The following is a 26,818-nucleotide window of genomic DNA, read 5'->3' on the forward strand; positions in this document are numbered from 1 at the left end:
CCTAATAAAATGCATTATCGGGCTTCCCTATCCCCACTCCACCCTCTTCTGTGAAGCCTCTGAGAAAGCCTGGGTAAGGTAGCATTTATTTGTTCTTTGAAGTTTGATTACACTTCGCCTATAAAACCATCTGGGCTGGAGGGCGCCTGGGTGGCTCAGTCGGTTAAGCGTCTGGCTTTGGCTCAGGTCACGGTCTCACGGCTCGTGGGTTCAACCCCTGCATCGGGCTCTGTGCTCACAGCCTGCTTCAGGTTCTGTGTTTCCCTCTCTCTCTGTGCCTCCCCTGCTTGTACCTTCTCTTTCTCTCTCTCTCTCTCTCTCTCTCTCAAAAATAAATAAACATTGGGGAAAAAAAACCCATCTGGGCTGGGTGTCTTTGTGGGTTGGAGTGAGAGAAGGGGATGGGCTACTCAGTCCACTTTCTCTCATGGTTATTGCTTTCTCTCGGTCTTTATTTCTTCTTGAGTCCATTTTAATATTTTCTATTTTTCTTGAAAATTGTTGAATTCTCTAAAATGTTAAATCTACTCATATTCCTGTTTATATGTTCTTACATTGTTTTGAAAATTGTCTCTGCAAAGGGGAGCTTGGGTGGCTCAGTCAGTTGGGCGTCTGACTTAAGCTCAGGTCATGATCTCACGGTCTGTGAGTTCGAGCCCCGTGTCGGGCTCTGTGCTGACAGCTCAGAGCCCGGAACTGCTTCTAATTCTGTGTCTCCCCCTCTCTCTGCCCCTCCCCTGCTCACACTTTGTCTCCCTCAAAAATAAATAAACATTAAAAAGAAATTGTCTCTGCATGTATCTTGTAAATTTTCTAATATTTTAGTTTTAATTTCTACTATCATTTGTTTGTACCCTTTCTCCTTCTCGATCTTTCCCACGAGGAGTTTGTCTGTTTTGTCAGCCCGAGGCAAGCTTCAGGCTCTGAGCTGTTAGCACAGAGCCCGAGGGGGGTGGGGGGTGGGGGGGTGGGGGTCGGGTTGAACCCATGAGCTGTGAGATCATGACCTGAGCTGAAGTGGGACACTTAACCGCCTGAGCCACCCAGGCGCCCCCTAACTGCTTATTTATTTTCATTCTTTCTTGTTTTTTTTTTTTTTTTAGGAAATGCCTTTAAAGATTTAGATTAACCCTCTGCACCTGCTGTAATGCACCTACAACAATTGGTAGGAGGCACTGTTGGTGTCACTCACTTGAAATATTTTTACTTATTTATTTTTTTAATGTTTATTTATTTTTAAAAGAGACAGAGCATGAGCGGGGGAGGGGCAGAGAGAGAGGGAGACACAGACTCGGAAGCAGGCTCCAGGCTCCGAGCCGTCAGCACAGAGCCCGACGCGGGGCTCGAACCCCGGAACCGCGAGATCGTAACCTGAGCCAGAGTCGGATGCTTCACCGACTGAGCCGCCCAGGCGCCCCTAACTTTCATTCCTTTTTTAAGGCTCAGTAGTATTCCACTGAATGAATAGACCACATTCTGTTTAGCCCTCCATCTGGTAATGGACATATGGGTTGTTTCCACCTTTCGGCTAATGTGATTAATGCTGCCGTGAACCGTGGTGAGCCAGCATCTGTTTGAGTCTCAGCTTTCAATTCTTTTGGGTCTGCATACCCACAAGTTGAATTGCTGGATTGTGTACTAAGTCTGTGTTTTAGCTTTTTAAGGAACTGCCATACTGGTTCTCCACGGAGGCCGTACCATGTGACATTCCCACCAGGAACGCACAATACCACTTTATTTTGTAGTCTCGGATTACAGCTTTTTCTTTGCTGCTTTTTGCCCGATACCCGCTTCAGGAAATTAGCACTAACCGCCAAGGTGGAGGGAGTTGAAAGTGAGATTAGTTAAGAGGCTATCACAAGAGTGTGGAAGAGGTGGGGAAGACCTGAACTAAGGCAGGGAGGGTAGCAATGAAGGAAAAACCCAGAGACTTAAGAGACATTTCAGACGTGTACATTTACTCATTCAATCCCACAAATATTTTTGAACGCCTGTGGCTTCAGGACTGAGGAAGACCAACATGAACCATATAGTCATGGTCCCTGCCCTCTTGGCACTCACAGCCTGATGGCGGAGATGGGCGTGCATAAGATAATCATATCCATAAAGGTCGGCGTGGAAATACGGAAAATGTGGCAAAGGAGCAGTAATGGGTGTGTGCGGGTGGGCAGAGTTGACCAAGTGTGAAAGCCAGAGAAGCTTCCCTGAGGGAGGGGTGTTTGGATGAGGAGAGTTAATCAGGTGGAGGTGGATTGAAAGCGGGTGGCTAAGAGTGCTCTAGGCAGAGGAAACAGCAGGTGAAAAGGCCCTGGGGCAAGACAGGGAAGGGATACGGGGTTCTAGGAACAGAAAGGGGGCCAGTGCCACTGTTGGAATATTGTTCATATTCCAAAATCTGTAAATTGATCTCAACGTTCAGTAAAAAGAGAACTATTAAATAAATCATGCTGGTGCTACAGAGTGGGGCACTTTGCAGTCATTAAAATGGTGTATGAATCTATTTACATGGGAAACACTCATAATATTGATAAGTAGTAAAAGCAAGTTGTCATAGTGATTCCTGATATTGGTAAGTAATAAAAGCACACTGAAACAGTGTATAGAATATGATCTTGCTTTTGTTTGTCTTTAACATGTGATCAAACAACCTATGTTTATTTTGGTACATTTAGTTTTAGAGAAAAAGTCTGAAATACGTTCACTGAATGATCATCTCTAGGGAGTGGGATTCTGGGTGATTGTAATTTTTTTCTTTGTGCTTATTTATATCGACACACTTTAGTTCAACCAATGTCATTCACTTGTATAAAGATAAAATTAAAAAAAAAAAAAAAAGACATTTCTGAGCCGGAATCAGCAGACTTGGTAACTCCTTGGGAAAAGAGAGAAAGAAAGGTAACTGTCAGAAGGGACTCAGGATTATTTTAGCGGTAGACGGCACCACGGATGCAGAGAGGGAGCACAGCTTGAGCAGGAAGTGGTGGGAGAAGATTGCAAGTTAAGGCTGGACACTGAGGTGGAGGTAGAAACGTCTGAAAGGAAGTTGGAAATGCGGTTCCGGAACATAAGAGTGTTACAGCCCCTGAAGCAAACGTGCAGCGAAGGGGTCTTTGCATCTCCAGTGAGGAGGTCGTTGATTGCCTCTGAGAGCCAGTGGGGCAGAGAAGAAGGTCCGAGGGCAGTAGGGTAAAGGGTGAATGGGAGATGAGGAAGAACAAGCAGCAGATTTAGATAATCCTTTCATGCTGATGGCAGAAGAAGAAAACAAGGATTTTAGGGTAGGAGACAGAGCAGGTTTGGGGACAGAGATTTAAAAATCTTCAACTTAAAGTTAAAAAAAGCAGAGGGGCAAGAGTTAATCGATCAAACCACCCAGCAAAGTATGTAGGACAAGAGATGACATGTGCCTGGTCTGGACCTTGGTGAGTAAACATAGTTTGACTGGGTATAAAATTCTAGATTATCAGTTTTCCTCTCAGAGCTTTGAAGATATAGTTCTACTGTTTTCCATGATTTCTAACAAAAGTACACTGTCAATCTAGGTAACCTGTCTTTCCTCTCTGGGGCTTTTAAGATTTCCCTTTCGTCTTTGTTTTTTCTTTGTGTATGTCTTTTTGGGGGTTCGCTAAAGTTCTGAAATCAGTGGATCCACGACTTTTGACAGTTCTGGAACACTTACATGTGTCCTCACTGCACACAGTCTCTTCATCCTGTAATGCTAATCTGCCATTTTCTAGCCTAACTATCCACCGTTCCTCATAACCTTTTTTCTGTGTTAAAAAAAATTTTTTTTAATGTTTATTTATTTTTGAGAGAGACAGAGACAGAATGCGAGTGGGTTGGGGCAGAGAGAGAGGGAGGCACAGAATCTGAAGCAGGCTCCAGGCTCCGAGCTGTCCGCACAGAGCCCGACACGGGGCTCGAACTCACGAGCTAGGGGATCATGACCCGAGCCTAAGTCGGACGCTCAACCGACTGAGCCACCCAGGCGCCCCTTTTTTTCTGTATTTTTAATCTCTTTGTTTATGATGCACCTCGATCTTAATTTCTTATCTTTCAGTTTATCCTTTTTCTCTTTGAATTTAGTTATTATTTTTATTCAGATTGTACATACAGTTTGTTTTTTTTATTTTTATCTTTTTTAAATTTTTGTTTATTTTGAGAGAGAGAGAGAGAGACAGAGAAAGAGCACACACAGAAGCGGAGAAGGGGCAGAGAGAGAGAGGAAGAGAGAGAATCCCAAGCAGGCTCCATGCTGTCAGTGCAGAGCCCAGCTTGGGGCCCCATCCCACTAACTGTGAGATCATGACCTGAGCTGAAATGAGGAGTTAGATGCTCACCCAACTGAGCCACCCAGGTGCCCTTATTTTTATCTCTTTTAGATTTTATTTTTAAGTAATCTCTACACCCAACATGGGGCTCAAACTCACAACCCCAACATCAAGAGTTGCACGCTCCACTGACTAAACCAGCCAGGTGCCCCAACACACGTAGAGTCTAAAGAGCCAAATAATTCCACAAGGCTCGTGAGGAAAAATGGTAGCTCCCTGATAATTGTCCCTTATTTTCTGACCTCCAGGAATTTTCGACTCTCTTAACAGAGTCTTTTAATATTCGCCTCCATAAATGGAAGTAACCTACCTGCTTTGCTAAGCTCGGCTTTTCAACTTGGGAATAATCTCATTTCTGTACCGTGGAAGACGTGGGTTTGGCTGTTTCCGCCCTGCCACCCTGTCAGCTCCCCGCCACCATTTCCCACACCCAGACATCAGATGCCCTTGGTTAGCTCAGTAGTCTTTGCATTTCACAACTAGGAAAACACTACTCTCTGTGGACCTTGGTTAATTTCCTTTCCTGCCCTTCTTCATCTTTTCCCTTGAGTTAATACTTGGTACTCAGCTTTCTATGTACATGACGCTAATTTAAACCTTAAACTGTGCTCTGGGTATTTAACTGTCTTCCCGCCATGGACAGTGTGGCTTCCAGGCCTGATGCGCAGCTCTGACCTTGGACTCCCCTCTGCCGCCACGCCCAGGACTTCCTCTGTGTCCTCCTCAAGTCTGATTCCCCGGCTCCTGGATCCCCCTTGTCGTCCTCATTTGACTCAGTGCGTCGTTTGACGTAGCGCATCCTCCGGGGCGTCCTTTGAGAGGGTGCAGAGAGATCGTCCCATGTCTAAAGCCGTCAGAGCCCGTCCTCCACGCCTAGATGGTTATTTTGGGGTTGGAGTTCCAACTTTAGTGCAACTTCAGTTTTTCCTCGGAGTTTGGAAGGCTTTGTCATCTTTTCTTCTAGTTTCCGGTGTTGCCATTGAGCTTTTGACAGCATTCTCGTTCTTGCTGCCTGTACGAAATCCGTTTTACTCTTTCTAGAACCTCGTAGGATCCCGTCTGTGTTCCCGGTGCTCTGAAACTGGGTGGTGAAGTCTTGCTTTCGGTCTCTTTCACCTCTTGCGCTGGCCACTTGGCAGTCCTTTTACTCTGAAGAGACGTGCCCCTTAGTTCTGAGAAATGTTCCTAAATTATTTTCTGCCCTTCATTATTTTCTTAAGGTATATTTATTTATTTTGAGAGAGAGAGAGAGAGAGCGAGCACGTGCGTGTGCATGAGCGGGTGAGGGGCAGAGAGAGAGGGAGAGAGAGAATCCCAAGCAGGCTCCACACTGTCAGCGCGGAGCCCGAGGTGGGGCTCGATCCCATGAACCGTGGGATCGTGACCTGAGCTGAAATCGAGAGTCGGTCACTTAACTGACTGAGCCACCCAGGGGCCCATCTGCCCCTTTGTTCGTAAAACTCTTCTCTTTCCGGACCTCTAATTATGAAAATTTTGGACCTAGAAAACTCATCCTGTGTTTTCCCTTCCCTTTTTTGGTGGGCGCTCTAGTTTTCATGCCGTCTGTTAAGGTAGGTAATCCTCTCATGTGATTGCTTCTTTATTTTCCAGAACATCATTTTTATACTCTGGTTTTTTTTTAAGTATCATTTTCTTGTTTCTTAATTTGTCCAAAGCCGTTGATGCCCTCGCTCCCCCAGTTTCCGTTTAGTCCTCTGTCTTTCAGGTCAAAATGTTCCCTGAAACGTGTGCGAATCTCCGGCTGTCACGCTGCTCACACTTAAGAATGAGGCGTAAGCTGCCTGGGGACTCTCCGTGCATCAGTGGGGACCTGCTCACTGTGGCCGCACCGTCGGGCCGTGTGACTAAGCCATCTGTCTGTTGGCAGACTTCACTGCGGGACCCTCCCTCCCTGTGTGTCGTTCTGGGCTGGCTGGGGTCCTCGGAGAAGGCTTCTCCAGGGTGGTGCTAGGATCCTAGGGGCCACGGGGCTCCACATCCACCTTTCCTCCTTTGATCCGTTGTGATCCCCCAGCCCTCACTTGTTTTACCCCAGAGAGTAATTTCGGTCTCTGGCCACGGTGGTGGAGAGGGCAGAGGGTGCTGGAAGGGGGCAGGAGCCTGGGGCCCGCTCCCCCCCAAAATAGCATTTCCACGAGTTCTCTTCCCATCCCACCCTCCTGCGCTCCCGCCCCAGAGCAGCCTCTGGGCCCCCTGCTTCCCAGTCTTCAGAGCTGGCGCGCTCTTGAGTCAGTTCTCGGTACCTCTCTCCTCTGCTTTCCAGCCTCCTCCTCCTCTTCTCTCTGTCCCAGTGGAGTAGATGATTTGTGGGGAGTTTGCCCTTTAAGGCTCTGTGCTTTTTATGGGCGTGTGTGTGTGTGTGTGTGTGTGTGTGTGTGTGTGTGTGTCTGGTGCACCTCCCACCTTTGGTAGCCCAGATTTTGTCTTCTGTCTCCTGAATGAGCAGGCTCCGGGTCACCAGGGACCAGCAGATGCCCCAGGACAACCCTTAGCAGCCACAGAGCCAAGACCCCCCCCCCCCCCCGCCAAGTTTGCAGTTTCTTCTTCCTCTTCTTTTTTTCTTTTTAAACTTATTTTCGAGACAGAGAGAGACAGAGGTGAGCAGGGGAAGGGCAGAGAGAGAGGGAGACACAGAATGGGAAGCAGGCTCCGGGCTCCGAGCTGTCAGCACAGAGCCCGACGCAGGACTCGAACTCACAAACCTTGAGCTCACGACCTGAGCCGAAGTCGGACGCCGAACCGACTGAGCCCCCCAGGCGCCCCTGCAGTTTCCTCTTTATTTCACCTCTGATGAGCTCTTGTACTCTCCTCTTGGCTTGACATGCATTTAAAAATATTATTTAAGAAAGTTAAAACCATACACGATAAAAGGATAATGTTTATGAATTCCGTAACGGTGAGGTTTGTACGGACATCCGGCCACCGCGGTGTCCAACAGAGGCCCCTCCCGGCCTCACCCAGCACTGGACGGGAAGCAGGGCCACACGCTGTCCCAGCTCCCCTGGGCGACCCCTTGAGACCGGCAGCTTAGATGCCATGACTCAAGACGCTGGCCACAAATAACCCGCAGCGGAAAATGTGGGGACCTGGCGGCAGAGCTGGTGTGACAGACGCATTTGAAGCCCTTGTCAATGCCTCGTGCTCTTGGAAGAGACCGCTGTGGGACCCGTCCGGGAGGAGAACTTGCGAAACCTCCCCGGGGGGCCGGTTATGGGCAAGACGGTGGGAGTCCGTGCCTCGACACTGAGTTCCCACGCGAGGCGAGGGAGGCGTCTCAGCGCGCAAGCCACAGGCCCAGCCACGCTGACCGCTCTGCGAGGTCGTCAGCACGGCCACCTGTCACCGGCCGTTGCCTTTACGACTCCCGGAATCCCGGGACGCAGTGGCCGCGGTCTGGGAGGGATTCCGCCACCAAAGCTGTTCTGCAGAGCGGGGATCCACGAACGCCCTCCCGTTACGGCGGGGGGTGACACGCGTGTGTCTCCTGCTCGCCAGCGGGGGCCGCTCCTGGGGGCGGGGGGCGTCGGCGGGCGCCCGGGCAGGGGTGGGGGCAGCGACTGACGGCGTCCGGGAGATGGTTTTGCTTTGCAGACTCCTACGTTACGAAGCGAGTGGCTCTGCCTAGTTCCTCTCTGTCCCCTTGGCCACTGGAGGGCATCTCCCCGGGTTGTAGCTCTCACCAGGAAGGCGTCAGAGGCGTCTGAGCGGCAGCCGTGTGGACGGCAGCACGCCGGCCCCTTCCCCGTGCCCGCTGCTGTCGATGGCCATCGCGGCCTCTGAGCCGCCGTGTCGTTGCTTCGCAGGTACTGCGATTGCTTTGCCAGCGGGGACTTTTGCCACGACTGCAACTGTCACAACTGCCGCAACAACCTGCGTCACGAAGCCCAGCGGTTCGAGGCCATCAAGGTGACCGTTTCCCCACTGACTCCGCGCATTCTGACAGTGCCTGAAAGTGCTTGACAGGGGCGCCGGGGAGGCTCAGTGGGCCGAGGGTCCGACTGTTGGTTTCGGCTCAGGTCACGACCCCGGGGCCGTGGGATCGAGCGCCAGGTCGGGCCCCACTCCGAGCGGGGAACCTGCTTGGGAGTCTCTCTCTGCCTCTCCTTCTGCCCCTCGCCCTGCTCTTTCACGAATGAACGAACGAACGAATGCATGAATGAATCCTACACGTGCATGAGATAGTCACAGAACTTACCTCCCGAGATCCCTGAGGGTGGGGCATTGGCTCTCGAGAGAGCTGTCGGGAGAGCGGCGGTCAGAGACAGATCTTTATTCCCCACCGTGTGGGATGGCTTCGGTGGAGGTTCTGGTTCAAGAGCGTGCAGGTGTCCACTTTGTCCTCATTTGGGGTTTGGAGATTTGAGTCCTAAACTCAATCGTGCAGGAGACAGGCCGAGCCTGGAGGGTGGCGTCTGAGAGGGGTAGAAGCCGGCTGGACGGAGAGCTGGCTGCGGCTCTCAGCCACGACTCGTGCCCGGTGTTTATTCTCTGTGGCTTCCGGGTGAAGGGGGGGCATCTGGGCTTTCCTCGGGGGGCCACGGCGGCTCCGTGGCCCCGCGTGCGCTACAGGCCGGATGCGGGAGCTCGCGGCTCACCCCTTCCCGTGGGCATCAAAGATCATCAGAGAAGGGAGGACAGTCAGGCGTGGGGCCTGACGTTTTGGTGCCCCCGGTTTACAAAGGGAAGTCACGGGCCGTCGCGTGTCGCCTTGAGACTGTCATGCTCCGTTTTGTCCCTACGATAATTTAATTCCCCTCTTGGATTATAGACAGGTCACTTGAAAATATCTTACCCAATTTGATAGAGCCAGAGCCATGGGACGGAAGAGAATGTTGATGCCGCTAAACTTCGGCGGTGTGGCATTTTCTTTAGGGCTGAAAGGTATTGTCTACAGCTAAAAGTGTATAAAGTTTTGTTTAAAAAGTGTTGGAATTCGGGGGGCACCCGGGTGGCCCAGTCGGTTGAGCATCGGACTCGTGACTTTGGCTCGGGTCTCGATCCCGGGGTCGTGGGATCGTGCCCCACATCAGTCTCTGCGCTTAGGATTCTCTCTCTCCCTCTGCCCCTCTCCCCTGCTTGTGCACGCTTCTCTCTCAAATTTAAAACAAAAATGTGTTTTTGAAAGCGTTGGCATTTTCAGGCATCGCTGGTAGGAACATAAGATGGTACAAGCACGTGGGGAAATCGTGTGGCAATAGTTTCCGCAGCGGGACCTTTGCACGTGCTGTGAGCCAGCAGTGTTGTTCCTGAACACAGGGGCACCGGAAGCGTGCATGAGCGTGCGTGAGCGTGCGTGCCCCACCGGGGACAGCCCGGTGTCGGTCAGTGGTAGAGTGGGAGAGAGCGGACAGTGAGAAGAAGAAGGTGAGTCTCGTGGGCGCCGTGCTGCTGATGCTCGCGTGGGGACAGCAGAGGAGGTCGGCACGGGGGTCCCCACCGGGTGTGTTGACGGGAGGGGAGTCACGGGGAGCCTCTGGGGCTGGGTCGTGCGCCATTCATGACACCCCGCTGTCCCCCGGTCTCGCTCCAGGCCGTGCTGCCCAGGGGACCCTCTGCGGCGACGGGAGGGTCTTGTCAGACAGCACAGACCCTACGTGTTACCCCGTGGCTGGGGGGAGGGGAGAGAGGAGGGCAGGGCTGCTGCCGTGACTTGCCTGGTGCTCGAATTGGCCTGAGTGACTTTGTCTGTTGGCTGTTGTTTTTTTAATGTTTTCATTTTTTATTTTTGAGAGACAGAGAGAGACAGAGCACAAGCAGGGGAGGGGCAGAGGGAGAGGGAGACCCAGAATGGGAAGCGGGCCCCGGGCTCCGGGCTGTCCGCACAGAGCCCGACGCGGGGCTCGAACCCGTGAGCCCACGAACCACGAGATCACGACCTGAGCCGACGTCGGACCCCCAGGCGCTGCTGTACCCAATCACTTCGTTAAAAACACTATGCCCGCATTTGTCTGTGTAGATAGATAGCCGAAAGATGGATAAAAAGAGCGGCCAGGATAAAAAGCCCAGCGAGCGCGTCGTGCGAGCAGGACGGGGCCCAGTGGTGGGGCCCCGGGCCGGGCGACCCCCTTCGGTCCCTTGCCATTTACTACTTAAGGCTCTCGGACCTCAGTTTCTTCATCTGTGAGACAGAAACAACGGTGGGGTTTACTTCCCGGGGCCGCTGTGAGGACACAAACCCCCCGGAAAGGTGCCCGGAACACGGTAGATGTTCAGTACGCCGTTAGCACAGCGCCACCTTCCCCGCCGTCTCGGGACAAACGTGCCGGGAGGGAGACACGGCTACGGGGACACAATCATCCTGTTCGCGTCTTTACCATCCAGCTGTTGTACAGTAACGGTCGATGTACAGGACCTTGAACCTCGGGGCAGCAGTGGGGCGGGGCGGAGGGGGGAGCCGGGGGGAAGGCAGTGCCTTCAAGCGTGTGCGTGTGTTGGAACAGAGCACGGGGGCCCTTCCTGGAGCCCCCGTCAGTCTCGCGGAACGTTCTCTTGCCAGAATGGAGGGCACCTGACTGAGTTTTGTGTTTTCCGCCTCAGGCATGTCTCGATAGAAACCCAGAAGCTTTCCAACCAAAGATTGGGAAGGGGAAGCCGGGCGACGTGAAGCCTCGACACAACAAAGGCTGTAACTGCAGGAGGTCAGGCTGCCTCAAGAATTACTGTGAGTGCTACGAGGTCAGTCACTCTTCCCCGGGGCTGGTAGAAAAACCAACAGGTCGGTCTCTGGGCCTCTGGGTTTCAACCCCTGCGGTTGAAAGAATTGTTTCTCACTGTAATTCAAAAAGAAGTCGGGTTTCGTTCGCTTCCCCCTAAGGTTTCTGTCGTGCACTCGTGTTAATCCGCATGAATTTCTCGACGACCAGCCATGCTTTCCGAGTCAAGCAAATGAACCCGGGGCCCCTTCGGGAACCGGTCGCCCGCTCCCAGCCCAGCCCCCGGCGCCCAGCGGAGGCCGCCCGCCGCCCGGCCCTGCCCGCTCTGTGCGGGCCCTGCCTGGCAGAGCTGGGTGCCCAGGCCGGGCGCTCAGAGCCCAGAGCGGGCGGCGGGCCCTGGCCGCCGGCCAGATGCTGGGACACAGCGGTGCAGACCGAGTTCCCGGACGAACCCGTTTCTTAAGGGTTCGGTGGCCGTGGAGGGACTTGCTCCCGCCCTGTGGTTTCCCCTTTCCTGCCGCCTTTTCTGTCTCCTTTCTTGGTGTTGGAGGACAGGGAGGCAGAGGAAGGAGCCCGCGAGTCCCAGCAGCAAAACAGCCAGGAAACCCTCCCTCGAAAGGCTCTCCTTTGGTTTGCTTGCCGTCTTCGGGGGGCGCCTGTGAAGTTTACTTTTATTTATTTATTTTTTTAATTAAAAAAAAAAAAAAATTTTTTTTAACGTTTATTTATTTTTGAGACAGAGAGAGACAGAGCATGAGCAGGGGAGGGGCAGAGAGAGAGGGAGACACAGAATCCGAAGCAGGCTCCAGGCTCTGAGCCGTCGGCCCAGAGCCCGACGCGGGGCTCGAACTCACAGACTGTGAGATCTTGACCTGAGCCGAAGTCGGGCGCTTAACCGACCGAGCCACCCAGGCACCCCTGAAGTTTACTTTTAAAAGGTAGTCACAGATGGTCAGGCTTCAGAAGACTCCTTGTGGTTCCGGGGACACATGTTGGAAGATCTGAGTGAGCAGACCTAGCCATCCCCCGGCTAGGATTTTGCAGATACGGTCAGAGGTACTGCAGAGATGCCGAATTCAGCCAGCGAGTGGCATCGCCCCAGCAGAAGGATCTCCAGGTGCGGACGGCACCTCCAGCCACCCTCCACGGTGCCCTCCCTGCCGCCGGAGACAGTGAGTCGCCCGTTTTCCGGAGGCCCAGGCAGATGTCCCGTATTCTCCAGAGTAGACTGGAAATCCTGAAAGGCCTCTTGCTCAAGACACCCAGAGGTGTAGGTAAAACACAATGGATTCCTCTTGACATGCGTCTCTGAGCTGAAGAGAACAGAGGGAAATCCCAGCAGCGGAAACAAAGAGGGGGCCGGGAACCATAGCGCTGGGCAGGCCGGCGTCCAGACCGCCCAGTCGGCGTGAGAAGGGGTCACCGGCTGGCCGGGCCGGCTGCCTTGTGACAAGAAACACAAGAAAGTCCGCCCACGAGTAAGCAGGAAGGGCCTCTCCCAGAACACCCACCCCAGGCCTGCCCCCCAGGGGGGTCTCAGACCCCACCCACCTGCACGAGCTGGGCCACAGCAGGGCCAGCGCCACTGGGGCCTGCATGGCGGGGGGGGGGGGGGGGGGTCCCACGGGGCCCGTTCCAGATCACCACAGTCAGGCAGCCAAACGAAGGTTTTGGCTTCCCAAGCGCATAGAAAAGTCGTGTCTATATTACACGTGGTCTGGTAAGTGTGCCGTAGCCTGGGGTCGAAAACACAACGTCCACGCCTCCGTTAAGAAATGCTTTGTTGGGAAAAAGTGCCCACCGCCATCTGAGTGCTGGGACGCCCTCACTGCTCACAGAGCGCCGTCACAAAAATGTCAAGGCAACGACGAGAGAATGACCGAAATGCGACGCCGAGACACGAAGTGAGCCAATGCCGTTGGAAAAATTGTGTCGACAAACAATTGGGTCAAAAAACTGACCCTGGACGCAGGGTCACCGCAAAGCCTCCGTTTGTGAAAAAGGCAGTATCTGCTGCGCACACGCCCACACGCTGTTATTTAAGGTCCAAGCAGAATGTGTTGCTTTTTGCCGAATTACGAGCAGTCTAATTTCACTGAAGCGTTCTGTCTTACCAGGCCAAAATTATGTGTTCTTCTATTTGCAAATGCATTGGTTGCAAAAATTACGAAGAAGGCCCAGAACGGAAAACCCTAATGAGCATGCCCTACCATCCGGACGCTGGAGGGTTTGAAGGCAGCCCTCATTTGTCACCAACTGAATCCGCAGGAGTGCCGCAGTTCAGAAAAGACAGGTAGGTGCCGTGAACCCGCCGTCCCAAGAGGGGAAGCAGGTGAATTCGGGGAGAGTCGGTCTATACACTTGGAAAGAAAGTGCGTGTGTCCAGGGGGTGGGTGCGAGGGACGGGGAGGACCGGCAGCCCCCCGGCTTGACCGGCCCTAGATGTCACCCCGTGTTTCCTCGGGGGGGGGGGGTGCCCTGCCAAGACCGCTGTGTCCGACCTGTCCTCTATGTAAGTGGGTCGTCTGTTTTCGTCCTCGCTGAGTTACCTGCTCTGTGCGGGAGCCGGTGACGTTCTTTAACGTACCAGGACGGGGGTCCCCTTGAGAGTCTCAGGTGTCGCAGACACCCGCTGGGTCTGGAGTTCAGGACCGCGGCCCGTAACCGCCGTGTCTCTGCCAGGCGGCCCTCGTGCATCTCCTGGGAGGTGGTGGAAGGCACGTGCTCCTGCCTGCTGGCCCAGGGCGAGGAGGCCGAGAAGGAGCGCTGCTCGGAACGCCTGGCCCAGCAGATGATCCTGGAGGAGTTCGGGAGGTGCCTGTCCCAGATCCTGCGGATGGAGTTTCAATCCAAAGGGTTGGAAATCGAGTAGAGTTCGGTGGAGAAAACTCCGAAGGCACAGAGACGTCGTCTGGATGTGCCGGGGGGAGGCGAGCCCGAGTTTGGAGGGGTTGTGTAAGGGGCTGCGGGGAAGGGGGGCAGCTTTCCGTCCACATCAGGGCGCCGAGGGGGCTGGCGCCATCAGGGGCCGAGGGTCTCGGCGATCAAAAGCCCCCTTTTTGAGGAAGTGCGGACGTGACACGCTGCTGTGTGGCCCGGGGGAGAGAGCGAGGACTCCTGCGATGTCGGGAGAAGCCTCTGCCCCGACGCCGAGGGAGGGAGGGTTGAAGGCTCTGAGGCTCTGCGGAGAAGCCTGTCCGTTCCTCCTGACTTCACCCCGTCTGGGCGGTTTTCCTCTGGAGGCTTCTCTGCCTAAAGAGCCACGGTGAGTTTTCACTAGTAGTATTTTGAAATTAACCCTCCAGATGGGCTGCTAAGATACAACTCAGACTAGAGACGTACTGAATACCTTGAGGCGTCCCTGAGCGTGGACACTTTCCCAGGGTCGCCCGCAAACTCTCCGTCTCTCTCAGGGCCCCCGTGAAACGCAGGCGGTGGGGTTGCGGGTTATGGGACCAAAAACTATCTGGTTTCTTAGGTGTTTTCATTGGGTTGTGGAAAAGCTGTATCATCCAATTAACTTTCTCCCTAGTTACTGTTCTAATATTATTATTGCTCGTTAAAATACGGTTAAGATAACTGGTTTGCAGAAACCGGCAGGTGAGATTGGTTATTAAGTGGACTCTCTTTTCGTTCTGTTGTAAAAAGCAAAGAGGATTAAAATTTTCAAATGCCTCCCCTTGTTGTAATTAACTCGGTCAGTGAACATATATACCCGGCAGGTGTCCGTGTTTATTGACAGTGTCGGGCCCTCGGAGCTCGTTTAGGAAGCTCGTTTACAAGCCGAGCGGTGCCGGAAGCGCGGAGCCCTTGGAACAGCGAGTTCCGACGGGGAACCACAGAGCGGGAGGGAAACACTGAGTTCTCGGCCACTTCTTTCCCCCTCTGGCCCCTTGGGATGGAGACTGCGTGGGCACAGTCCAGGGGCAGAGACGAGCACCGCCCGGGGATGGTGGGGGGCTGTCCCCAGGCTGGTGCCCCGTTGTCCGGGTGCATCCGGGGCGCAGCTGGAGGGGTGCGGGGGTGGGGGGTGGGGGGAGCCCCGCCCACTTCACCCCTGGGGCTGGGAGGGGCCTGAAACGGGCTTCCGACCCCTTCCTGGAGGGTGGCTTGCCTTCTGCGTCGCTCCCCAAGTGCGGCCCACGGCATTCTCTGCAGGCCAAGGCCACACCGCTTTTAGGAAATTCAGCATGAGGAGGGAAAACCGGAGCAGAGTTGCGTGCGAAGCCAGCCCAGAGGCATAAGTAGCACGACTAAAAAGATACAACATTACGTCTATTGTTGCGGGTAGAGAGCCAGTGCCTTGTAAAACTACAGAAAAATAAAAATAACGCGTCCTCGTCTGTGGGTGTGGCTTTGCACAGTGTCTGTCCTGTACTACGTGACTTGGCCACCTCTGTGATTAGGGTGAGATTATCCGGAGGTTTTGGGGGGTGGTTTTTTTGTCATTTAATTCAATTCGGACACTAACCGCCTGGACTTAGGGGCAGATCGCCCAAGGCCCTCGGGGCCGGCCCCCATTCGGACACCAGTCACGGCACGGGGTCCCCGGGTAACCCACACCTCTGTCTGCCTTGGCCGCAGGCGGCAGTTCCCAGGGCCGCTCCTCGGGTCTGAGAAGTTGCTGTAACAGCCCAAGAGCTCAGGGAGACGCTTTTCTTGCTATCCCAATTCATTATAAAGGACACAGATGGACAGCCAGATGAAGTACATTGTGGAGGGAGGGGGGTTCAGCAGGGCCCTTTACAGATCCCTGCACCGCCACCTGGAACTCTCCCACGGTTGGCCGAAGGCCAGCGGGGATGCAGCTTGAAACCACAATAGACAGGGGCGCCTGGGGGGCTCAGTGGGTTAAGCATCCGACTTCAATTCAGGCCACGATCTCACGGTTCGTGGGTTCGAGCCCCGCGTCGGGCTCTGGGCTGACAGCTCGGAGCCCGGAGCCTGCTTCGGATTCTGTGTCTCCCTCTCTCTCTCTCTGCCCCTGCCCTGCTCGCGCTCTGTCTCTCAAAAATGTATAAAAACATTACATTATAAAAAAAAACAAAACTCGCCACAGACAAATTATCGTATGAGCCACGTTGGAATATTGGTCTAGGGAATTGAAGGTGGAACTTTCGTCTGAGAGAAAAATGGCGCCCGGGGGATCGGCTTGGGGAGCATACGACGCGGAGCATTGTCTGTGTATCTTTTTCGGTGAGGCGTCTGTCCAGGTCTTTTGCCCATCTTCTAATTGGGCCGTTCATTTTCTCACTGCTGAGTCTTTAGAGTTCTTCGTGTATTTTGGAAGACGGTCCTTTATCAGATGTGTCCTTTGCGAAGATTTTCTCCCGGTCAGTGGCTCGTCTTCTCGTTCGCTCAATAGTGGCCTTTGCCGAGCAGGAGTCTTACATTTTAACGAAGTCCCAGCTCATCACTTATTATTATTATTTCTTTATGGATCATGACTTCGGTGTTGTATCTAAAAAGTCATCGCCATACTCCCAAGTCATCTAGATTTTCTACGTTACCTAATAGCTTTCCAGTTTTGCGTTTCACATTCATGCGTAAGGTCTGCTTCGGGCTAATTTTTGTGACGAGTGTAAGATCTGTGTCTAGATTCCTTTCTTTGCATGTGGACGTCCAGCTGTTCCACCAGCATTGCTTGAAAAGACTCTCTTTTCTCCATCATGTTGCCCTTGCTTCTTTGTCAAAGAGCAGCTAACATTATATAGGTGGGTCTGTTTCGGGGCTCTCTATCCTATCCCATCGGTCTACTTTCTTTTGCCGACACCACACTGTCCCGAGTACCGTGGCTTTGTGGTAAATCTTGAAGGCAGGGAGTGTCAGTCCTTCAGCTTTGTTCTTTTCCTTGAATATTGTGCTGGATATTTCCTTTTTCCACGTTATTGGGTTTGATTTGCTAATGTTTTGTTGAGGATTTTACGTCTATGTTTATGAGAGATCCTGGTCTGTAGTTTTCTTGTAATGTCTCTGGTTTTGGTATTAGGGTGATACCAGCCTCATAGAACGAGTTAGGATGTACTTCCTCTGCTCCTACCTCCGGGAAGAGATTGTAAAGAATTGGACTAATTTTTTCTTTAAATGTTTGGTAGAATTCACTTGTGAACTAAATATTAGGGCCCTAAATACGCGTGTTTCAATAGCTTAAAAAAACTAAACTTTTCATTTCGAGGTAATTGTAGATTCACAGGTATTTGTAAGAAATGATGCAGACAGATGCTGGGTATCCTTTACCAAGTTTTCCGTAACGGTAACGTCTTGCAGGATGTCACGACCAGGGTACTGACATGGACACAGTCAAGATGCAGAGCGTTTCCACCTCCTCGAGGGTCCCCAGGTCACCCTTTAGAGCCACGCCCGTTGTCCCCCTTTCCCCCACCCCCTTCCTACCCCATTTCAGGAACGCTATCTAAATGGGGTCATATAGTATGTAACTTTCTAGGATTCGGTTTCACTCGGAAGAATTCTCTGGAGATTCATCTGGGTTGGTGCACGTCTCAGCAGCCTGTTACTTTTTCTTGCCGAGGGTTGGGTGCGTGGTGTGGATGGATGGGGGTTTAACCGTTCACCCGCTGAGGGGCATCTGGGCTGCTTCCGGTTTTTTGCTGTGATGAATAAAGCTACCGCGAACGCCTGTGCAGGCTGTGTGCAAGTCTCGTGTGAAGGTGAGTTTTCTCTCGTCTGGATGAAATGCACAGGGCTGTCCTTGCTGGGCTGACTGGTAGCCACGTGTTTCCTTTGTAGAGAAACTGCCAAGCCGTCTTCCACAGTGGCTGTACCATTTCACGGTCCCGCCGGCAGGGGGCGGGCGATCACTTTGCCTGCGCTTTTGCCACCATTTGGCAGTAACCGCCACTTTTTAATTTTGGCCATCTTGATACATGTTTCGTGGAATCTCATTGTGGTTTTCATTTTCATCCCCCCGCTGACTAATGTTGAACGTCTTTTCCTGTGTTTGTTTTCCATCTGTGTATCATCTTCAGTGACGTGTCTGTTCATGTACGTTGCCCATTTTTAAAATCGGATTTTTTGTTTTCTTTACTGTTGGGTTTGGAGAGTCCTTTATATGCTTCAGGGAAACATATCGTCGGCGGGATGGATCCCTTGATGGGACGGGTGGTTCACAAAGATTTTCCCCAAGCCTTTAGTTTGCCTTTTCCTCCTCTTCCTTGATAGGAATTATGTTAACCTACACATCAACTTGGACAGAGTCAGCGCCTTTCCTCTGTTGAGAAGACAGAAAACCCAGAACTCACCACTGTCTTATCCTGGGGTCCCGAGGTCTGCCTTCTTCTTGATCTTTTCAGAGTCTTAGTTTGGTTTATACAGAATGCCCAGGGCTTTTTGTTGTACTTAGCAAGAGGATGAGACAGAAGTACGTCTGCTCTGTCTTCCTGAAAGCGGAAATCAGCAAACTTTTCCTTACAAGTTGGAGCAGAGGCCTTCTTAGTTTGTTTCAAGAATAAAATGGGGTAAAATCCAGACTGCAAAGTGGAGCATGGAACCTCTTGTTTAGCAGCGTATTAAAAATAAGTTCATGGGCTGCACGTTAGAGTGATGGCTTCCATTCTTTTGGTCTTTCTGAGGCTCTGCTCCTGCACTAGGACTCCCTTAGCAACACCCCCCCCCCCCCGCCCGCCACCTCTCCCCTTCTTCTTTTCCCAGGGTCCTCAAGAGCAAGACTTTGGGCAGACCAGCGACACCACAACCTCTCCCAGTCCCTCCCTGGGGGAAGTTGACAGGTGTGGTCCCTGGCCAGCCGCAGCCGAATCACCAGGTTCTGGCCCTGGAGCAGGACTCTGGCACACACAGTCGTGACACAGAGTCGAGGCCTTTCTTCCCAGGAAGCAACTTCGTTTGTGCCGGCACGGACTCGGAGGGTTTGTACCCAAAAAACGGAGCCCCGAACCCTGCGTGGTGTCTTTTATGTGTCTTCTACTTCCTTGTCTCCCATATATGGGTGACGGGGTGGTCTCAAGTTGCCGGGTCGTTAGGGATGTCACGGATGCACATAGCCAGGTTGCCCTTCCTTATCTTGAGGTCTTTTCTCATCACGCTCCTTAGGAAGGGGCTCTATCACATCTGGCCCTTTGATGCTCCGACCCCCCTAGTTTGGGTCCAAGAGCATCATGTTGGTTTAGAGGTTTCTATTTCCAGAACATCACATGCGTGGCCGTTTTCCTTTAGACCATTGTCTCAATGAGACTGGAGACGGACCGTATACAGGGGCGCTGGGCAAGCTAGGATTAAGCAAGCTCCCCACATCAGGAGGATAATTCCCATGAGGGTTTCGAATCTCCCGAGAGTCGAAAACCATCCTCCGAATAACTCTCCGGGGCCCCGGCTGTCCCAGGTCCAGAGTGGGACATGAGCAACCTTTCTCATTCCATCGGTGATCTCCTCTGTGACTTTTCCTTCCTCGTCTGTAGGCAGCAGTGGCTCAGGTTAAAGTTTCTGCAGACTCCTCCCTCCAAAGCAAGCAGGTGATCTAAGGCCGAGCGATTTTGATAGATGGCGTTGCTGCTTGGCTAGTAAGGGAAGAGCTCTGGCGGTTTCACTGCTTATCATTTCTACGACTGCCTGCAGCCTGATTATGCGGGTTAGCATGCAAAGGAGTATGTGGTGGCCCCAGGACCGTCCTCTGCCCAGGCGGCAGGGCCATAATATTGGGTTCTAGGCTGGGGAGGCCACTCGTTACCTGTCCAGTGGCCAGTTTGTGGGGCACTTCGTTTCCTTTGAGTCTCCCTGTCCCCCTCACGTGGACCCCCCAAACGTTCCCCTCTGGCAAGTGGGAGCAGGAAGAAAGAGGGATGGATAGTCCCCGACACACCCATGACCCTGACCAGCCTGCGGGAAGTACCATACAGGCTGTCCTCCCACATACCCAGAACAGTCCACCTGGGGCCCGCCATTCGACGGCGTGTCGACATTGTCCCAGGCCTCTCGGAGATGAGAAAAGTTAGACGAGGGGTGGGGATCTGGCTCAAGGTGACCTGGGGGTCCCCCCACCTTTGGGTTTCCCAGGTGGTTGAGTTATCAAATCTTTGGCCTAGCTGTGTTAAGTTTCCAACGGAGACGTGAACTTCCTTCCCCACCGGGCAAGGCATTTTTTTTTCCAATTCGATTGGGGTTTTGAGGAACCAAACCCCGGTCGTAGGACTGGGGTATTCTGTTCCGCTGTAAGGTTCGTAGGGATCGAATTCTCTAGCCTCCCATGGCCATTGATCCCCCGTGTTGGTACCAACGAAGCATCCTATCCACAAAGGGAAGGTGAGTGCTAACAGAAACCTCTCTCTTGGGGTGCCTGGGTGGCTCTGTTGGTTGAGCGTCCGGCTTCGGCTCAGGTCATGATCTCACGGTTCGTGGGTTCGAGCCCCACGTCGGGCTCTGTGCCGACAGCTCGGAGCCCGGAGCCTGCTTCAGATTCTGTGTCTCCCTCTCTCTGACCCTCCCCCGTTCATGCTCTGTCTCTCTCTGTCTCAAAAATAAAATTAAAAGAAGTTAAAAAAAGATTAAAAAAAAAAAGAAAAGAAGGACAGTCTTTGGTTTCATTGGACCGTGATTCCTCAAGCTTCTGCCGTGCGTGGATCAGTCGGCTTCCAGAATGACTGAAGCAGGGCTGCGGTCGCCCAGAGCCTCTGGGGCTGCGGACTGCTTCTTCCGTGTGGTCAGCTTTCGCGGCGTCGATGGATCAGGAAGGGACTCCCCGTTTCGAGATGCCGGCCTCACTCTGCTGCGGTGAATCCGGGGATCCACCCCGTCAACCTTTACTGCAGGAGGGGTGGACAAAATGACGGTGAACGGGCCCCTCCAGAGGGGTTCAGGGGTTGGACATTCCACCCCGTCACCCATACAGCGTCTCCTGGTTTAAAGGGGTGAGCGTCTGTGGTCGGACTCACAGGTAATCGCTCCCTGACCCGATGGTGTTGGTGGTTAGGGCAGAGCCGAGGCCCGCATCTGTTGCCTTAGGGTTAGATCGCCTGTCTCACCTAGATCCCCCCTTATGCCCTTGATAATGGGGGGAGGCAGCCGCAAAGGGTTTTACAAGGGGAGAACCCCGTCTGCTTCTTCAGCCTCCCACCTGCAGCCGCGGTCTGCCTCCCTGAAGGTCCCTTATCTCCCCCTGCCTAATGTTAACCCCCTTCCCTATGCATCCCTCCCCCGGATCAGGGCCCGTTTAACTGCCATTAGGGAACAGGGACGATGACCGTCTGGCTTCTTCAAGCTGATAAGGGACGGTGTGGGGGTACAGCAGTTAGAGTTGGTCGAGTGGCCCACGGTGTGGTTCTACAGGAAGGTTCTACAGGAAGGCGGGCAGGCATGAGGCGGCACAAACATGGGCAGACACGAAGAGAAAAACACAAAGATTACACTGATCGACAAGATGGCATCTCAGGATAATGTCCCCGGCTCCCAAACGCGCCAAACAACCCAGGAGAGACCCTGACTTTGTCCGAGTATGCCCGAATGTCATCCATCAGTCCTAAGACTCTGTGACAATCACCGGTTATATTGAAACAGCGTATGTCAGGGACCCTCTCATAACCCGGGTAACGGAGGCGCAGTAAGCCCGGAGTCCTACTGGAAAAAAGAGTCGTAACGGCAGCCGTTTACCATTATTAACTGGTAAATTTTTAGGTAAGCCAAACCCGGGTGTTTTTTTCTACAGCAGACCTTGTGTTATTTCTTGCGCCTTTTCTGCCTTGCAGGGGAGGGCCCCCACCCAGTCAGTAAGAGTGTCAACCCATACCAACAAATGTCGAGACCCCTTTGACCTGGGCATAGGGGTGAAATCCAATTGCCGACCTTTCCCGATGGCCTCCAGTCCTTTGACTGCCGGCCTGTGGTTGAGAGGTTGTTTCTAGGACCTACTTCACAGGCTGGTATTACGTGCTGAACGGTCCTTGACAAGTTTTCCCCAGGAAACATCCTTTGGGCCACTTGGCAAGTTTTCTCTCTCCCTAAATGAAAGGCCTGATGCGGGACTTGAATGCTCTTCCGGATCTGTGAGCCCGGTGATGGTCGTTGCCCTGCTCTGTCGGTAACCATCCCGAGGGCAGGAGACAGTGTCCACGAGGCTGATTTCCTTGGGAGGGTGGGTGGGATGGAGTCTCCTTTAATAGTTGACACGGCGGGCAAGCTCTTCTCTGAGCCCTGATGTCTCCAGCCTACAATTTCCGGTAATTCCCCCCAACTCTCATCATCGTTTATCTGTCCTGGAGTTAGTGGCTTCATCGTCTCCAATTTAGTTATAATGTCCCTTTCTAGCAAGGGAGTAAGGCTCTCTGGCCTTATCGAGAAAGAATGAGAAAAAAATTAGTTTTCCCCATATGCATCCCAGGGGCCGAGAGAAAAATGTAGTTATGAGTTTCCCGGAGACGCCCCTCATCGTCATGCTGCATTTGGAGGGTTGGCCTGGAGTGGAAAGGAGGACAGAGAAGGTGGCCCCGGGACCAAGAAGGAAATGAACCGGACTTTCAGTTACCGGAGTTTTCCAGAGTTACCCGAGGCTCCGGGCTTCCGACAGGCAGTCGAGCCACCCCGAAGAGCCCCGGGCCCCCATCAGTCCCCTGCCAGGGACACTGGTTATCTGAGCCCTCGCAGATAGAGGTCCCCGAGGGCATTCAGACCTCCAGTGACTGTCTCCACACAAGGGGCATGGCTGGTGGGGCTTTGACTGCTGTTGTCCCTTCTGAGGGCAGTCTCGTTTCCAGTGAGACTGGCCACATAAGTGGGTGGCATTTGGGGCCAGGACCTCGGGAAGTCTGGTCTGACATAGCGCGTAAGGCCACGACTAAGGCCTCAGACTTTTCTTACGCCCGCTTACTGGTTTTGTTTGTTTGTTTGTTTGTTTTTAATCTCGGTTGTAATGTGCCCGATTGGCAGCTGGTAAGAGCTCCTCCTGGGTCCCTTCCAGACCAACTGCCAATGTTTGCAGCTTCCTCTGACTATCTGGGGCCAATTGAGTGACAAATGTGTCCTTTAAAATCATCTCAGCCTCAGGGGTGTCAGGGGAGATATATTTAATGAGAGCCTCCCTCAACCTCTCCAGGAAGGCCATCCGGCTCTCCTTCTGTGTGTGTGAAACAGTGGCTAATTTAGCATAATTTAAGGGCTTACCCTTAGACCTCCTTAATTTCCCTAAAGCACCAGCCTGGAAGCGGGGGCGATACCATTTCTCAGTGAGATGGTCGTAGTCCCAGTTAGGATCTTGGGGTCGAACTGCCGTGTCCCAGTAGGAAACAGCAAGCTCCCTGCAGGACCTCCAGCCCCGTGATAATTAATGAGTTGCTTTTTCTTCGGAGTTTATAGATCAAGATCAACCCGATTTTTCAGAACGCATCCCAAAGGAGTGTTGGCCTTGGCTGGGGAATATGCCCATCTATAAGGGAAAGAGAGAAGAGGCGTCCCTTATCTTAATTTGCCGCAGCGGGCCAGGAGAAGCCACAGCTCCTGGCCCTGAGTTTTGGCTGGCTGTTCGACCGGCAGCCAAAAACTTTGTCAGTCTCGGGAGGTGCCGGGAGCAAGTCGCTCTTACCCCGGCTTGACCCTACCTCCGAGAGCTGACCTTGTCTCCCTGGTTTCTCCTATTCCGCCGTTTTCCGCCTGTGGGACTTTGGGGGTATTGACCGTGACCCAGTAAGCCTTCCCTGGTTGTAGAAGGACACCGTCATTTTATTTTGGCCTCTTTACAAATATATTTTAAAAGGCTGGTGAAAACCATGTTTTTTTGTAAGGATAAAATGGGTCGTCAAGGGGCTAAAAGGGCCGAAGTCGAGGTCTATTCCCTTGCCTTTTTTCAGCAGCGCCCACATAAACACGTTCCAGCCACGTGGATATCCATTTTAGAGTATCTAGGTGGTTCCAAATTGGCAGACACTGGGCTAAGTGTAGCAAGATGGCTCCTGTGTATCCCAGTAAAAGCCCTTTATATATGTCGTTATCTATCCCTCATCGGGCCCAGGCATCCACTCCTGTGCTGGAAAGAACACAGGTACGGAGCATTTGGAGGCTGGCAGCGAGGACGTCACCGTCTCCCCAACCTTTAGATCAAAGGAGGGGCAATTTCAACCAAGGCTTGAGTAAAACAACTCAAAAGGGCATGCTGTCCTGCTGTCCTGCCCTTCAGTTAAAATCGTATATTTTTCCCCCATCTTTTTGGGCAGACAAAAGAGGGGAACATCCTTTGTTCACCTTTTTTTTTTTTTAAATCAAAAGCATACCAACAATCCAAGAAAACATTGCCTTTTTAATGGAGAGTAAAGCAGAATTTTAATCTTATAGCAGTGTACTTTTAAAATCCATTCATTTTAACCTTCGTCCGTCCTGGCCACCTATAAAATTTCTTTCTAAAGGTTTCCCTTCACAAACCTTCTACAACTTTGCTTTGCTTTCAGATGTCGACCTAAGCCCTTTTACTCCAAACAACCGTCTCAGGACAAAATTACTTTCTTTTACCCTCAACAAAAATTACATTTTTAGGGACGCCTGGAGGGCTCAGTCGGTGAAGTGTCCGACTTCAGCTCAGGTCATGATCTCGAAGGTCATGAGTTGGGGCCTTTCATCAGGCGCTGTGCTGACAGCTCGGAGCCTGGAGCCTGCTTCGGATTCCGTGTCTCCCTCTCTCTCTGCCCCTCCCCTGCTCACACTCGCTCTCAAAAATAAATGTATTTTCATTTTTTATATCTTTCTTACCTATCTGCTACTTTTTTACATACAGACTTACTTTCCTTAGTTTTATGTCTTAATTACATTTAGCAGGATTTTAACTCTTAGGAACCTTAGTCTCCAGTGAAAGGTCAGCAGTAACCAACTGTGAACTGTTACATCAGAATTTTTTTTTTTTTTTAGACGCTAAATGTCTCAACTAAGCACAAAGCAGATTTTCCATAGTAAAATCTTCATAAAGCATGAAGCACGTTTGTAAGACCCAAATAGTCCTTTTTCGCAATAAATCAGAAGCACAAACCTACCTCTGGAAATTAGTGCCTTAGCCTCTTACCTCATTAGGTGTCCAATGAATTCAATCCCAATTTATCACGCAGGCAGAAGTGTACCGTTTCAGGTTACCAAAGACTTTGAAAGCTATCTTAACCATCACCCATCAAAACCATGGGACAAAGTTAACTATCACTTTTCACCCATGAAAACTACGAGACAAAGTTTGAGGTAGACCAACCAGGGACAGTTGGCTCTGATTATCATAGTCATTGGCCCAGGAAATGAATGAGAGAGAAGTCCCCACGCATAGTCACACGGCGACTCCGACCCACCGCCCAATGGCTCAGAGTCGCAGCTTTGTTCCTTATTCCTTATGAACTGCTCAGGCAACTGTGGGAGGTGATCAGGCTCCCCTCCTGCCTCTCGGGGCAGGCCTACCAGAACGGACGAACCGGGTGCTTACCAGTCTGACAGGCTGTGCTCCCGGAGCCGGTTCCTGGGCCTCACGGGTTCCATCGCGCACACACGGGGTCCTGACCCCGGCGCCCCGCGAGGGCTAGTCTGCGGATCCAGTGGTCTGGTCCGCTGGCCCCAGGCAAGGCTGCCTGTCCCGGTGCTCCGAGCTTTGTACCCCGGCGGCAAAGCGGTTGGAAACGCACGGTCTCCAGATCCCGGACACGAGCCCCCCGGAAGCGTAGCAGGATTCTCGCACGGAGAGTCGTGACACCGAGGCTTTCCTTCCCAGGAAGCAACTTTATTCCTGCCGGCACAGGCTCAGAGGGGTTTGTACCTCAGAGAAACTACCCCGAACACCGCCGTGTGGTGTAGCCTTTTATGCATTTTCAACTTTCTCGTCTCCCATATATGGGTACCGTGGAGACATACCGTCGGATTGGGTGCTCTCTTGTTACAGGGTCGTGAGGGACGTCACCTACGCACAGAGCCACGTTGCCTTCCCTTATCTTGCGATCTCTTTTTACCACATTCCTTAGGGAGGGGACCTTATCACAGCCCGCCCCGGCTCTCCTGGAGAGAACAAAAGGGAAATGAATGGGAGAGAGGGAGGAGGAGGAGGATAGTGAGGGGCGGGGATATGGCCCGGCGTGGAGACGGCCTGGTGGCCGTGTTCCCGCCCTGAGCTGGGAGAGGACAACCTGGGTCCAAGTCCGGCACGTGCAGGGGCGGGAAGGGCTGACGGGGTCGTGGAACCACCTGGAAGTGGCAGGGGCCGTGGGGCCCAGCTTCGGGGTCTGGGGGGTGGCGGCCTCACGGAGTCCGGGAGGGACGCGAGGGCTCTGTGCCCGCCAGCGCGGCTTGGATGACTGGCCTACAGGCACGTCTTTAGGTGGCAATTCTCACGCGTGGCTGCGTGTGGCAGTCACCCGGGGGAGCCGGGAGGACGCGGTGGGCTTCCAGACTCCGCGGGCCGCCTGGGTCTCCCCGGTGGTGCCCGCACAGCTGCTCTGGCAAAGAGCTCTGGCTAAAGAGCCCCAAGTTGCCCTTTAATGGAACAGAAAGGCTGGGGATCTCCATCCAGTTTCTTCTCGGATCTTCCGAGACCTTTTGGTCACCTTCTGTGTGACCTTTTTGTTTCTGCCCCAGAGACCCTCCCCGCCCTGCCTCTCTGGCAGTGCTGTCCCCACAAGCTGTCCCTCCCGCAGCACTGAACTCCACATGTCTCCTGACCGGTCAGGCAGTTAAGACTTTTAGGACCCTGACCTCCGTACCCCAGCCGCGTGATTTCAACACTGTTGTCAAACCCGTCGCCCTGCTGGGTCTCCTTCATCCTCCTCCTCACCCGGGACCTTCGCCAGCACCGGAGAATTCCCTCATCGACCATGTTCAGGGGTGCCTTAGGCTTTCTGTTTC

At 52.9% G+C, this 26,818-nt stretch overlaps 1 protein-coding gene across 4 annotated transcripts in view; it reads left to right on the forward strand.

The window, feature by feature from the left end:
- Positions 1–14,680, forward strand: part of TESMIN (testis expressed metallothionein like protein) — a 37,016-nt gene extending 22,336 nt beyond the window's left edge. For all 4 annotated transcript variants that reach the window (XM_019415235.2, XM_019415236.2, XM_019415234.2 and 1 more), the window contains 4 exons: positions 8,156–8,258; positions 10,890–11,027; positions 13,123–13,298; positions 13,688–14,680. In XM_019415235.2, the coding sequence (XP_019270780.2) occupies positions 8,156–8,258; positions 10,890–11,027; positions 13,123–13,298; positions 13,688–13,877 (607 nt within the window). In that variant the 3' untranslated portion in view covers positions 13,878–14,680. The remainder of the gene's footprint in view (positions 1–8,155; positions 8,259–10,889; positions 11,028–13,122; positions 13,299–13,687) is intronic.
- Positions 14,681–26,818: the final 12,138 nt, after the last annotated feature.

The sequence above is a fragment of the Panthera pardus genome, unplaced genomic scaffold (genome assembly GCF_024362965.1).
Source record: "Panthera pardus isolate Hobbes unplaced genomic scaffold, ASM2436296v1 HiC_scaffold_12, whole genome shotgun sequence".
In the NCBI taxonomy this organism is placed as follows: Eukaryota; Metazoa; Chordata; class Mammalia; order Carnivora; family Felidae; genus Panthera; species Panthera pardus.